This window comes from Dermacentor andersoni, chromosome 7, assembly GCF_023375885.2.
Source record: "Dermacentor andersoni chromosome 7, qqDerAnde1_hic_scaffold, whole genome shotgun sequence".
In the NCBI taxonomy this organism is placed as follows: Eukaryota; Metazoa; Arthropoda; class Arachnida; order Ixodida; family Ixodidae; genus Dermacentor; species Dermacentor andersoni.
The window spans coordinates 36,357,323-36,372,520 of record NC_092820.1 but is presented as its reverse complement, the minus strand read 5'-3'; the positions used below and the strand labels follow the sequence as shown (position 1 = coordinate 36,372,520).

General features: G+C 50.3%; 1 protein-coding gene across 3 annotated transcripts in view; it reads left to right on the top strand.

Annotated features, from left to right (window-relative positions):
• LOC129385933 (uncharacterized) overlaps window positions 1-15,198 on the top strand; it is a 164,286-nt gene that overhangs the window by 110,595 nt on the left and 38,493 nt on the right. Inside the window, exons 4-5 of one of the 3 annotated variants that reach the window (XR_008613403.2) lie at window positions 1,658-1,786; window positions 14,767-14,885. Coding sequence is in view for 1 of the 3 variants with exons in the window: in XM_055073109.1 (XP_054929084.1) it covers window positions 1,658-1,786; window positions 1,884-1,898 (144 nt within the window). In the remaining 2 variants the exon portion in view is untranslated. Of the gene's footprint in view, window positions 1-1,657; window positions 1,787-1,883; window positions 1,899-14,766; window positions 14,886-15,198 lie in introns of all 3 variants that reach the window. The other 2 variants (XM_055073109.1, XR_011895380.1) reach the window with 2 other exon arrangements.

The window sequence follows — 15,198 nt, the reverse complement described above, 5'->3', positions numbered from 1 at the left end:
GTGTGGTGAGGCCGCGCTTGTTTGGCGGGGCGGTAGATCTCGCCAGGGAAAAGTGATGTGTCGTGATAAAGTTATTGCCGGCGCACTTGACTAGTGATGTGTCGGACAGCGGCAACGCAAACCACAACGAGACGTCGAACATGGCGGCGCAAGGACTAACTAACCCTGCCGCTGCTACTGCCGTCGACCCGTCGTGTAGGTGGGAAACGAAAGACAGAATGACATCCTACAAAGAAAATGTGAAGTGGTACAGACTAGAGAGAAGGACAATGCCGCTAACTCTTCCGGGATTGACCTGTAAGGAAGCGGTGTTATACTGAGAACTTCAGACACGGTCGTTATTCACCCCGGTGCTGATGAGGCACGTGTGTCCCAGTGTTTATGTGAGTAATCTGTGTTGTGTGTGCCGAAGGGAAAGGGCCACTGCAACTCACATCCTTTGGGACGGTGACAAGAATCCGCACGAAGCTCCAAGGATGACAACGATCCCGCCGTGGCTCGAGGCCGCAATCAGGAGCTATGATCGCGAGGTCCAAGCCCAGGCCGTCAAGCAGATCTCGGCGGCCCTCGAAAAGCAACGACCGAGCGAAACCGGAGGGAGGCTGCCACCCCAAAAGAGTGGCAGGCGTGGTCGATCGAAGGGAGTCGTGCGGCCGGAGTAGAAGCGCCGCACTGCGGGATGACGTCGTGGCCGCGTCACGATGACGTCTCTCTTTCAGGGGAGAGCTGATAGTTCTGCAGGCATTCCTGATAAAGTTGCTTCGCTCGCACTTGACCGCGTCAATAAAAAAGAACACCATAAAATGTATTATACTTTGCATTTCAATCTCACAATTTTTGTAAAGAGAGTTTGGATCATATTTTCTTATAACCATTTTTAATCCAAAATGTACATTATTGAAAATCACACAAATACTTAAATAACTCAGGGAGACCGCGAGCTTGTTTAGTAGGAAATCTTTAACGTTGATTTATTTATTATATTTGACAATATGTAGCAGGCATCGGGACACCAAAATTTCGTAATTATTGCAAAAAGACGTGTCAACAAAGGCTCTATAACGGCACCAGGGTACCACGGCACACATCTCTTTTTATTCAGAAATTTTTCTACTTAATGCTCCACGTGGTACAGGAAACAGCCACAAGTTTCGTCAGCCAAATGTGCGGTGGCTCAGCGCCACATCTTGGACAATTGGCATGGACTGACCCTGAATGAATAAGAGACTAGCGAATGAGCCGGAGGATCTCCTACTTCAGCCGAGCGAAGCGAGGAAAATTGCCGAGAGATTTCTTTCTTATGCCAAAAACAAAATTCAACAGAGGTGTGAATTTTTCCATAGTGGTGCCACTTATGTATGCTGTTTTTTGAATCATCACAATGACGCTTTTTGGTGCTCGTTTGCATTATATGCAAGACATATATTGGTTGAATAGGAAAATATTGTATATACGCTTGTCTTAAAAGTATACGAGTATATTTTCCAACTAACTGAATCAATTATTAGGACGTTCGCTGGTATTTATTGATATCTTATGTACCCCCTGCCTTGCATTTGCAGCGCTGCGAAACAAAAGTTAGAAATTCGACTACAAAAGTAGCGCTTTTATTTTTAGCACCTGCGTATTAACAATGTATTCTCGCATTTTCTCGCAGCGTATTGGGGGCCACACGCGCTATAAAATTATGTTCACCACAGTCATGTCAAGCTGCAGCCCGCCCTCTTATCAATATAACTATGGTTACGATGACTTCGTAAGGAACTGCTACGCACTTTATTACCAGGTGAGTGTGTTTGGTGAAGCACCGTTGCAAAGCAATACCAGCGCATACATGGCACATTCCCTACCGTGAGTTGCAGTTTATTTGCCCTGATTTACAGGAACGGGATTACAAGGTAAGGGCTGCATAGCCTGACAAAGGCATCTGCTCCTAACGCAGATCGACACGAAAATGGACGAGCCTGCAATAATCGCATGGTTATAAAAAAAACAGCATGCTAGTACACTAGTTATAATAATAAAAAATCGAAAAAGAATGCTTGCTGTGCAAGACTGTGAAAAATACATAGATTATATATATATATATATATATATATATATATATATATATATATATATATATATATATATATATATATATATATATACACTATGTATAGAAAGAGTAAAAAAGGAATAACTAGAACAATGACCACGGAAATACTAAAAAAGAAAAGAAACTACTAAATGCACAACTTCAATATCATGCTTCATCAAAGCAGCATTGAAAGCCTCATTTGTACAAACAACACTGACAAAAATAAGGTTGTTTAGACGATCTATCAATGCGGATGGCAATGACGCTCGCGCGTCATCGGCAATGACATTTTGAAGCGGCCAAATAAGGCTGTGCGACCGCTACAAAGACATATGAATATGCCTGGCCACTTAGGAGCAGCGAATGCGAAAACATTCATTTCCAATTGAGCACCGCTGAGCGATCCTTCGAGTTGTGAACTTCTCGCGTGCAGGCGATCACGTTGAGACGCTTGGCCCGTCATGATTTTACCTTACAGAGGCGCAGATAGAACGCAAACGAAAGCTTGCGCGCCAAGAAACGCGCAGATAACGCGGGCTTCCGAGAGCAAAGCAACGTCCCGTCGCGGCGACGAACTCTTCCTTCGCGCAGTAGCGCTGCACGACGCGTTCGCTTTCGCTAGCTCTGCTTGGGTGAAACCCGAGCTAGCAAGCGTGAGGCAGCGTGAATTAACAGCGCCCCTCGTGACGTGTCCTCACATCCAACGTGAACGTACTCGTGATGAGACGTAGCAGCCTATGGTGCGTTTTGCTGCTACGGACGCCGCTGCCTATTTAAGCAAAGCTTCCGCTCTATGCCAAGTTTCGGCGCCGATGTAGTCACGCAAAAAAAGCCAGTTGCTCCCAGAGCAAGGCAGCTCACAATAGGGTGGTTTGATTGGTTGCGCACGCACGCCACGCGTACAAAGAATAAGAGCCGTTTTGCTTCCACCGGAGATGGAACGTGCAGGAAAGGCTTTTTCATGCGCTGCGCCCGCTTGGCTTACGTGCAGTTCAGTCTAGAAAAATGGATGGGTCGCCCCGCGTTTTGCTTTTCCTCGAGGAACAGGCCGCCTTCGACGAGCGGCGGTGAGTCTGCACTGTCTGAGCGTCGCACCTGCCGTTAAGGGTTAAATTAGTCGACCTAGCTTCAGAACACATCCCGTCACGTCGCCGAGAAAAGCGTCTATAGTTCGACCAATGGTTCTTCACTGTCGCTAAGCCAATGCTGCCAGCGCGCTCCGTTGCGCCCGGCGTGCAGCGATGCTCGCCCGCGCGCCAATAACGTCAGCCAATAAGCGCGCCTTTAGAGCAGCCCAAGCCCAGGCGATCCGATAGCAACAAGATCCCCATGTGAAGGCATGGGAGGCTGAAGGAGTCCCGCACCGTTATCTGGGGGTTACTTAACCACGCGGAAAGCCAGGTGCACGCACAAGTTTCGCTTACACACATTTTCCGGTAGAGGAAGGGTTGGGTCATTTTTGTTGCTCAGTGGGTCGTTTAATGCTTTCGGATGAAAAATAAGAGGGCGAGCGGGAAAAACGCCAGCATGGGTGAGCTGACTCGTCGGGGTCGCCAATTTGTGGGGGGTGATACAAAGAGATAACCACTATGCAAATGAGATGAGAAAACCACTACGGCCACAGTTTATTTAGGACGGCCATGCAGGGTGCAGCGAGGTCTCTGGAGAAGTCGAGACCACGACCACTGAGGCAGAGCACCCTAGCGTGTTCTATCGTTGCGCTACATGCACGCGAGCCGTCTTCTTCTACGGCCGCTGTGGAGGCGATCGTCCCGCCATTACAGGGCCGCTTTGCTTTTGCGAATCGCGATTGAAATAAAGTCCTATGGTAAAAGCGAGGTAAAGAAGTCCGGCTAAAGTGTGAAGCTGGTGTCGTCGTTGGTGGGGTCGGGTTTTTGCAATCCGGGAAGGATGTACAAGGCAACACCGGCAGGGTAGGTTATGAGCGAGGTGCGGACATAGTGATACACTAGTGCGAAATCGCGACCTGCCGCAGGTTCTCGTAGATGCCCCGGACTGTAGAAGTAGGACCCGCAAAAGTAGACCGTCTGTTAGCTCGGGAGTTGCGTGGAGAAAGCGCAAGTTGTGGTCACTTACGATGTTGGCGTAGAAGTGATGATCGAACTGAATAAACCAGGCGGTAGAGCTGCTCCTGCAAAACTTCGGTTGATCATGTAACCATTGACGCTGGGAGCACAGAACGCCTGAAGGTCCCCCTGCTGCTGCTTGGGCGAAATCTCGAATACCAATAGTATCACAGCTGTGGTTGTCGCTGAATTCATCGCGAAGATTCTCCTTGTGGCATGCCCAGGCCTGCAAGAGTGAAATTTGCACCTAGTAAAGCCGGTGGGAGAGCCTCTGTAACGGTGATGAGTGAGGTGCCCCCGAAAGGAAAGCGGACGACTTGCGACTGTGTGCTGATAGTCGGCAAGATTTGATGAAGGTGATATGAGCCGACAAGACGCGGAGTGACTCAACGGTTGAAACTGCGAGAGCTCTTGTGAGTGACCGCTCGAGGTGATACAGTGAGCAAGGACGACTGCCAGCAAGTACACGTAGACGTCGGGGCCGGGGAATGACAAGCGGAGCGTGCAACGCAGCCGGAGCATGGAACCTTGTTGAGAAGCAAGTGGCTGTCTAGCTGGAGGAACCACTTGTCCGACATCTCTGTGTAGAATTCCCGGAAACACTACAAGCACTGGACGTCTGCCGGACTGCGTGAGGGCACGTCACTTGCCTTGGTAGAACCGGTGCGCTGACGCTGGCATGGCTGGGCTCGATCTTCCGGGTCACCAATTCGAGGAGGGCGGCGTGGAGAGGTGACCACCGCGACCACTATTTATTTAAACCTGACTGCCATGGTGCAGCAGGATCTGAATAGCGGCCGCCACCGCGGGCGATAAGGTCGAGCACCCTAGCTTGTTCAATTCTCGCGCTATCTGCACGCGAGAATAGAACACGCTAGGGTGCTTCGCCTCCTTTAGGGTCGATAGTCGCACCACTACAAAACAATAACGCTGCGTTCATCAGCTCTGCGGTGAAGCCAGGGCAGCGGTTTGCCTGCTGGGGATAGTTAAATTGTTTTGTGCACAAAAGGCAGCCTTCTGCCTGAGCAGCTGCATGTATGCTATATCGTCGGGGATATGGTTGTCCGATGCTGATTAGGTATTCAATTTCAAAATAGGGACGTGGGTGGTTTCGCTATGCTTTCATCGGCTTTACTTATAGCCCCTTTACGTGCTTTAGTTGCACTGAAAGTACAGCGCTGCTGGTGGCGGTCCTCCTCATTGAAGCATTGCGATGCCCCTTGTATCAAGGGCACTGTGCCTGTCGGGAAGCAGCACATTCTGTGGAGGCTGCATCACTCAAACATATTGGCATGGTTAGTTGGTTATCTTAAGCGGTGACCGCTTATCACTTCTTGCAAAGGTTAAACGTCGAAGCTAGGCACAAAACGGACCTGCCTGTATCGCGAAGTTTTCTAAACTTATCAATAGTGCTGGTCATTCTCTGTGGTGAGCCACCGAGTCGAATCTAATTGCATGCGGGACGCGAACAATTTAGCAGTTTCTGGAAGGCACCCGGGCATGAGCGATAACGCTTGAACATTCTACGAGTCATGTTTAATAGCCTGCGCTGTTGACCCGCGGACCAGATGATCAGTGGGTCAAACGCGCAGTCGACGGTCACCACGTGTGCTCGCTACTATCGTTACATTTGAATGCTGCTTGATTTTCTGGGCACATGTGCGCCCAATGAAGACTGGCTTTCGAGACTCAGAGTTTTCACTACGGTGTTACTCACCGTTACTGCAAAGCGACATCTGGTGGAGGTACGTCTTTGTGTAATGACAACGCCCTGCAAGCCTTAGCCCTGAGGAAACCGTCCGCGTCGAAACGGATGACCCAGCTAGCCGCAGATTGCAAAAATTGACCTCGGAGCAACGAATTCTAACGGAGACTTTGAAGCCAACTGCCGAAATGAGAGCACCAATGTCTCCTATCGTCTTGCAACAGTCCAGGGTGCCACCGACCTTTCGAGGATCATCATTTGAAGAGCCAGAAAGCTTGCTGGAGACTCACGAAGGCATCGCGACGTTCAACAACTGGCACTCTGAGGAGAAATGGCGCCATGTGTGCATTTCCTTAGAGTATATCGCAATGACCTGGTTTGAGAACCGAGAGTGGACAGTGACTACCTGGGCCTGCTTTGCAACTTCTTCCGGTAAACCTTTACGAGCATCGTACGCAAGCAAAGGGCAGAAGCCCTGGTAGAAACATGAATGCAGCTCCCGAATTAGAACTCGAAATTGGTGTGCACCGGAAGGATCTACCTAAATGTGGCCATCATGAAGTCTTGAAGGTCCCTATTTGACGTCACGCGATTAACGTATACGGTGGCGACAATGATTCCGTCCCCAGTCTCCACGGTGCACGCGTTGGCACATTCCACGTCAGGGCTCTCGCCCGTCGTCGGTAAGGCATAGAGTGCAATGGCCCCACAGGCTTAGTTTGCTTAGACCGCAACCACGCCCAGCCTGGAAACGATGTGCCTGTCGCACACAACGCCAGTGGAGCAATCTACCTGAAACAGGACCTCCATCCAGGTCTCTCACAGTCACGCAAGATGCACGTCTCCGAGAGCGGCATTGTGGACGATATCCGCTGCGTGAAAACGCAGCGACCTCACGTTCAACGGGCCAAGCGCGAGCAAATGTGGCTTGAGGATCCGAGCAGCGCACGGTTTGGTTACAGTACGAAGCTGTCGTTTGTATAAGCGCTTAAACTCGTCCTGTAGGTTGCGATCCAAGTGTTCTTTAGTATGGAAGACTGTGGTATCACCCTTAGCATTGGTAATGTAGAGACTGTTCACGTCTGTGCAGACACTAAATACCACATACGTTAGCTTCTATGGGTGCCTCTGGCCGTACTCGTACACCACGTCAGAGTTGATGGCCCCCTGAGACTTGTGCATGGTGACCACACTAGTTTGCACCCCAGAAAGCTGCCTTAGTCGGCCGTTCAGTCCATTCCCTATAAAGGGTGAGATGAAGCTACGCCACTAAATGAAAACCCAATAAGCCACGAGCTTGATACTCCGTCTCCAAGCAGCATGCGCGAGGGGTTTGGCTTTGATTAGAGCCAGGTGCCCTTTATCTGGCACATCAAACTTGACCCAAATGCGCACTGCGACGTGCGCGTCGCCTTCTGTGTACTCGATCTCTCAACTATGCCGATGGCACCGTTGACGAGTCCGTACTTCACGCCGACGTTGAATGTGGCCATGATAGTAAGGTCGTTGTCAAACCAGAGTCAACGATGCACGTTGCAACTGGCATCGAAGTTATGGGGCAGCATTTCTACTTGGGACCTGGCATTGCCACCCTTGTATCGATTGACAGTGACACATTTGTGCTAAACTTACTCGGTAGCACTCTCCGCCTCGCAATATGCGTCGTCTTGTCTGGCGACACGCATAGACCGCGTTTGCCGCGCTAGTTTTGTCGGCATCCTGTACCGCCCGTCGTCACCTCGCGCATTCCCGTTTCTGCTCCAGGCGTTGCGATTTGCACGCGCGCTTTTCTTTCGCAGTCTGGGCGATACGCGCCCTACCTACTGTAAGGGTGAAAGGCACCTGAGATACACTACGTCATTCGCCTATCGAGTAATGAAGTCAATCGATACATATCGTGGCAACTCAGATTTTCGAATCCGCCGTGGTTGCTCAGTGGCTATGGTGTTGGGCTGCTGAGCACGATGTCGCGGGATCGAATCCCGGCCACGGCGGCCGGATTTCGATGGGGGCGAAATGCGAAAGCACCCGTGTACTTAGATTTCGGCGCACGTTAAAGAACCCCAGGTGGTCCAAATTTCCGGAGTCCTCCACTACGGCGTGCCTCATAATCAGAAAGTGGTTTTGGCACGTAAAACCCCATAATTTAATTTTTTTTTAATTTTCGGCTTTTCTATACGCACCTGTTTTCGAGACACGACGGCATAAAGGCGCCACTTACCAGTGCTCTCTGAGAAAAAACGTGGCGAGGAGGATAAAACCACGCCATCGTATTTGTCTGAGGACATCACGATGCGCTCGAACATAGCCTAATATAAGCCGATCGTAATCAGCTTATATATATATATATATATATATATATAGATATATATATATATATATATATATATATATATATATATATATATATATATATATATATATATATATATATATATATATATTTTCACGTGGAGTGCCTTATGAAGAAGGCAGTAACAATACTGTGAAAGACGAACCTAACATTTATTGGGCAAACCTGTGCCCACAAAGACAGGCTACAGTTTGAAAACGGTGACAACGGCGAACACAGTCGACGATCGTCAAAACCTGGTCTGCTGGTCAAGCGCGCCGGCCTTTATACAGCAGTCATCGAATGTTCCAGACTAATCGCTGGGACCCGCGTGTCTTCCAGAAAGGTCTACGCCATTCGCGCCGGCGATGAAATCAGATAACACAAGGTTCGGCGACAACAAACAGCGGATAGAAACATCGATAACATTCGAGAAACTTCCGATACATCCAGGCGGTTGCTGCGCTGTGCGAAAAGATTTCTTAGGCGGCGAAACGTGGTTGTCCGATAAAGATAGGCAAGTGCACTTACCAATACATATATATATATATATATATTCTTGCAGGAAGAAAGCAGGCCCACAAGTGTAAAAAATAACGTATATTTACAACTGGCGTATTCCAATTAGCATAGTCCAATCCAACTTCTTCGTTCCCTTCACCGTAACATCACCCTCCCGGTGGAGTAGCTCCGTCCCGGTGCAAATTATAGAGCCTCACTTAATGGGGGGGGGGGGGGGGGACATAGGGCTTAAGCCTGGCGACGTGAACAACATCGCTGGTGACGTTGCGATGCACTGAAGGCTGACCGACTCGGGCGATCTCGTATGTCACGTCGGACAGTTGGCGTAAGATTTGGTACGGACCAGAATACCGGGACAGTAGTTTTTCCGACGAGCCGACACGACGTGAAGGCGTCAGAGAATGACAAGGGAACCAGGTGAAAAATGGTAGTCTCGGTGCCGAAGGTCGTAGCGTCGCTTTTGAGCAGCTTGCGAGACTGTGAGGCGATGACGGGCGACATCTCGGGCCTGGGCGGCTAAGTCAACAGCATCGCGAGCGTAACCAAGGATGGGTGAGTGTACTGAGGAAGGTAGCAACGCGTCAAAGGGCAAGGTGGTGTCGCGGCCATACAAAAGGTAAAATGGTGAAAATCCGGCTGTGTCGTGACGGGACGAGTTGTATGCGAAAGTGATGTATGGTAAAGCGACGTACCAGTCACGGTGATCGTCGGAAACGTACATGGCCAGCATTTCAGTTAGCGTGCGGTTGAGTCGCTCGGTGAGGCCGTTCGTTTGAGGGTGGTACGTGGTAGCAATCTGGTGTTCTGTTGCGCAGGAGCGGAGCAGGTCATCGACGACCTTCGATAAAAAATAGCGGCCGCGATCCATCAGCAACTGGCGAGGGGCGCCGTGGTGCAGGATGACGCCGTATAGTAAGAAGCCTGCGACATCTGTAGCGCAGCTGGTTGGTAGCGCTCGCGCGATGGCATATCTCGTGGCATAATCGGTTGCTACAGCAATCCATTTGTTGCCTTTGATAGAAATTGGAAAGTTGCCCAGGAGGTCTAGGCCCACACGAAAGAAAGGCTCTGGGGGGATATCGATTGGTTTAAGCAAACCAGTGGGAGGCGTAGCAGGCGTCTTCCGGCGCTGACACAGGTCGCAAGAAGTGACATAACGGCGCACAGAGCGAAGAATGCCGGGCCAAAAGAAGGGGCGCCGCAGGCGGTCGTATGTACGAGTGATGCCCAGATGTCCAGCAGTAGGAGCGTCGTGAAGTTGCTGGAGCACGGCTAGACGAAGGTGCTTGGGAACGACTAGGAGGAGCTCCGGGCCGTCAGGACGAACGCTACGATGGTATAAAGTTCCATCGCGCAAAGTAAACATGCGGAGGGACGGGTCATTGGGCGAGGAACTTAGGCGTTCCATAAGTGTTCGAATAACAGGATCTTGGCGCTGCTCGTCGCCAATATGGAGGAAGTCGGAGATGGATAGAACACTGATGTCCGAGTCTGCATCGGTATCGTCCGGTTGATCCACGGGATTGGGGGACAGGCAGTCAGCGTCTCTATGCAGGCGCCCTGACTTATACGTAATAGAAAATGTATATTCCCGTAGACGCAATGCCCAACGTGCAAGTCGTCCAGTTGGGTCCTTCAAAGAGGAGAGCCACCAGAGGGCGTGATGATCGGTTACGACGCAGAAGCTCCGACCGAAAAGGTACGGCCGGAATTTCGCGACCGTCCATACGAGCGCGAGACATTCTCTCTCGGTAATGGAGTAATTTCGCTCGGGCGTGGAAAGAGGGCGGCTAGCGTAAGCGATGACACGGTCTTGGCCCTGTTGACGCTGAGCGAGGACAGCGCCGATGCCATGACCGCTCGCGTCAGTTCCTACTTCAGTGGGCGCAGAAGGGTCAAAGTGTGACAGGATTGGGGAAGTTGTAAGCCGCTCAATCAGGGTAGAAAAGGCTTTCTCCTACAGAGGTCCCCAAGAGAAAGAGACGTCTTTCTTAAGAGGGGCAGTGAGAGGGTGAGCGATGTTGGCAAAATTTTTCACAAATCGCCGGAAATAAGAGCATAAGCCCAGAAAACTGCGGACATCGTTTGTTGAACAAGGTACAGGAAAGTTTCGCACGGCGTGAACTTTCTGTGGATCAGGTTGGATTCCGGCGGCGTTTACGAGATGGCCGAGCATGTTAATTTCACGGTGACCGAAATGGCACTTAGAGGAGTTTAGCTGAAGGCCAGCCCTGCGAAACACGGAGAGTATAGTTGTGAGGCGCCGCAGGTGGCTCTCAAAGTTCGGCGAAAACACAGTCACATCGCTGAGGTAACAGAGGCATGTAGACCACTTCAAGCCGCGCAAGAGAGAGTCCATCGTGCGCTCGAATGTAGCTGGCGCATTGCATAATCCAAACGGCATGACTTTAAATTGGTACAGACCGTCCGGTCTGACGAATGCTGTTTTCTCGCGGTCCATCTCATCGACGCTAATCTGCCAATAACCGGAGCAGAGGTCAATTGATGAAAAGTATTGGGATCCGTGAAGGCAGTCAAGAGCATCATCAATGCGCGGCAGGGGATAAACATCCTTCTTTGTTATCTTGTTGAGGTGACGGTAGTCAACACAGAAGCGCCACGAGTTGTCTTTTTTCTGTACTAAGACAACCGGTGATGCCCACGGGCTACTGGAAGTTTCAATGGTGTCCTTGTTCATAATCACGTCTACTTCTTTCTGTATGATGGCCCTTACTTTTGCGGAGACACGATATGGCCGCCTATGAATGGGGCTGGCGTCACTGGTGTTGATGCGATGCGTGACAACAGATGTCTGGCCAAGTGGACGGTCGTCCAAATCAAAGATGTCCCGAAAAGATGACAGGAGGTGACGAAGAGCTGTTGTTTGTTCGGAAGGAAGGTCAGGGGCGATCCTCTTAGAAACATCGTCCGCAGGCGTCGAGTACGGAGGAGTGGGTGACAAAAGTCCGTTGGTACTGACGAAGGAGTCAGAGGTCAAAGAAGAAATCTCAAATTCTTCCAAAGGAGTGATATGCGCTATGGCGATACCGTATGGCAGCACATGCGACGAAAATCCAAAATTGAGGATGGGCACGCGAGCGCAGTTTTCGCGGATCCGGATTAAGGTGCTCGGTAGGGCAATATTGCGCGACAAAACCTCGTGAGTAAGCGGCGACACGACGTACTCGCCATCAGGTACGGGACGACAGGACGTCAGGAGGACATTTGTAGCCGCTTGTGGAGACAGCCTTGCAAACTCAGCAGAACATAAGCGGTGTGAAACACAAGTTGTTGCGTCGGCAAGAAGCGGCACATCCAACTGTACAACATCTACGGAGCAGTCAATTTGGGCAGAGTGTTTGGAAAGGGAGTCGAGGCCGAGAATTAGGTCGTGTGGACAATGTTCAAAGACGATAAATAGAACAACGGCATAATGGCCCCCAATGGTCACACGTGCTGTGCACATTCCAAGGACAGGTGAAGTACTCCCATCGGCGACTCGCACAGTGCATGGTACGGCGCGTGTCAGAACCTTTTTGAGCCTTCGGCAGAGAGCAGCGCTCATAACTGAAAGCTGCGCTCCTCTGTCAACGAGAGATCTAACAGGAACGCCACCAACTTCCATGCCCAGTAGGTTTCATGTAGGCAGGGTCAACAGAGGATTTTTGGGCCTGGTCGGAGTTGCAGGTTCACCTCCGGGAGCTGCACCGCCTAGTTTCTCGAAGCGAAGCGACCGGTTGCAGAAGGGGACGAAGAGCGGTGAACGAGAGGCGAACGGGACCTACGACCTTGCGGAGACGGGGAGCGGCTGGGTCTTGGTGGAGCACTGTCGGCGTTGATGTTCCTAGCCGGCGTATAGGGCGAGAATGTACGATTGTCTGGTACTTGGCGGTAGTGACTCGGAGACGACCACCGAGGAGGCGACGACCAATGGTTGCGGCAATGATGGCCGATGTGTCCAATACCGGAACAATTAAAACAGATAGGTTTATCATCTGCTGTGCGCCAGTCAGCTGGGTTGCGACGATGGGGCGGAAAGCTTTGCGTCTGGGAGCGAGCGCCCGGAGAAATCTGGTAGGTGTTTGTATGGCGGTCCGTGCAGAGAGATGGAATGCCCAAACTTGCTATTTCCTCCCGAACGACCGCTTGTATAAGGGAGATAGCGGGCACGCTTTCCCGACAGTCAGAACGGACTGGAGCCGGAGCCATGGCCTCAAACTCACGGCGAACGATGCGCGTGATTTCTTCCGGTCCTGTGGGCTGAACGAAGCGCGGCGGGTCTTCCCAAGAAGATGTCGCGGCGGTATTGGGCAACCGGTCGAAAGTCTGAGCGACGCGGCGGCCCTTCGCTTGTTCGAAGCGCCGGCACTCCTTTATAATTGCATCCACAGTGGCACAATCCTTGCACATCAGGAGATTAAAGGCATCGTCTGCAATACCTTTCAATATGTGACCAATCTTGTCTGCCTCGGTCATGTTGTTATCAGCCTTACGACAGAGGACCAGCACATCCTGTATGTAGACGACATAGGATTCTGTGGACGTTTGAACGCGACACGCAAGTTCTTTTTTTTCCGCCACCTGACGGCTGACAGGTCTGCCAAAGAGGTCTCGCATTTTTTCTTTGCAAACATCCCAGCTCGTTAGGTCAGCTTCGTGTGTGTCGTACCATTGCCTCGCTGTTCCTCTTAGGTAAAATATGACGTTTGCTAGCATCATTGTTGGATCCCACCTGTTGTTGTCGCACACTCGTTCGTACATCGTAAGCCAGTCCTCGACGTCGGCGTTGTCCGTGCCACAAAATGTCCCTGGGTCCCGCGGATGAGTGAGAATGCCCGTTGGCATGGGATGGTGAGGCGTTGTCGCTTGTGTACGCTGATTTGACATTGTGGCGGCAGGTAGATGACGTCCGCTGCGAAGTTCCGTGATTGTACCCAGCACCTCCACCAAAATGTTGCAGAAAGAAAGCAGGCCCACGAGTGTAAAAAATAACGTATATTTACAAGTGGCGTATATGGCGTTCAGGCAACTGCCAGACTTCGTCTTCGTCTAGTCCAATCCAGCTTCTTCGTTCCCTTCACCGTAACAACATATATATATATTGGATTAAGAGAAAGAGTCGGTGAAGGCCGCTGTTGAATAATTTGTTAATTACCAGCCATATCCGGGATTATCCCAACAGATGGTGAAGCATGGAGGGCCAAAGATGATTTTAGTAGATTACCTGAGATTTTAAATATCTCTAGATATTGCAGTGACAAAAGACAATTAGTTCCTCACAGAATTATTTGACGGCACACAGTAGCAGCAGTACTCCACTTATAAAAGTAGACGTTTCCTAAAGTTAATGATTCTACAAATAATACTATCGTTGTATAAGTCTAAAGCTTCAATTGATTACTAGTTAGGGCAAGAGTATTGTCGATGCTGTACACATCAAAATACAGTCAACATTAAGATTTGCAATGGTCAAAGAAAAGAAAGCCCGCACAGTAGATGTTGCCTACCGTGTAGAATTACAAACTAATTTCTACCGAAGCTGCTTTGCGGAGCCTGTGAAATAGGAGTTTTCGTTCCCTGTAGTTACACATTATTAACTGGTTCGGTTCCGTTTCAAAACTTGCCCGCATGTAGCACTTTAGATCACTCATTATTAGTGTTGAGGAGAACGAACAGTACGCGCTGCTTCAAGAAATAAGACCAGGGCAGTGTATGTGAGTGTAGCCGGCACAGAAGATGGCTGAAAAATGAAAGGTAGTGAACCGCTGAGTTGGTCATGCATGACGAGTCAGAATTGTGGAGCCAAAGAGGACTCACACAACTGGGTAGCAGCCAGAAGTGACCACTGACGCAAGACTTCCTCTCAAACGAATTATTTGATTTGGTCGACGAATGAGGAGCGGGAGGGAGCAGCACCGCAGCTGTCTGTTTGGTCCGAAACCATGTCGCCCGATGCAATCGATGGGTGTGTAATAATGCGTTGTGTGCAAAGCTTGTCGTAACTCTGGCACAGGGTATTGGCCACGTCATTCATTTGCAGATTTTTCGTCAAAGGCATTTGGAAGGCGTCATACTCTATCGTTTCATGCTGATGAGAAAAGCGAGAACGAGTTGAAAGCAGGAGCCAACGTTTTGACAAGTGGACTTGTCTTCTCAAAGGTGATATATGCTTTCCTTGCTATTGTATATGTAGGTATAGTTTTTCTAAAGGGGAGAGGGCGTAAGGAGGGTGGGTGCGGCATGGAGCGAAGGTGTGTTAGTGGCGAGGGTGTCGAATTGCGAATAAAGAAGTGCTGTGCGCAAGGCCAGGGACACGGTCGTCTGTCAATCACGTGTCAACGCCCGTGTGTCAGCCGGCGTGCCAACGGCGTGCACAGCGGGCCTCTCTTACCTGTTTCGCTGGTGGTCGTGGGCTATCGTGTATCTTACAGAGATAATAGAACGAGCGGTAGAAACAGCTGGCTGTCAAAAA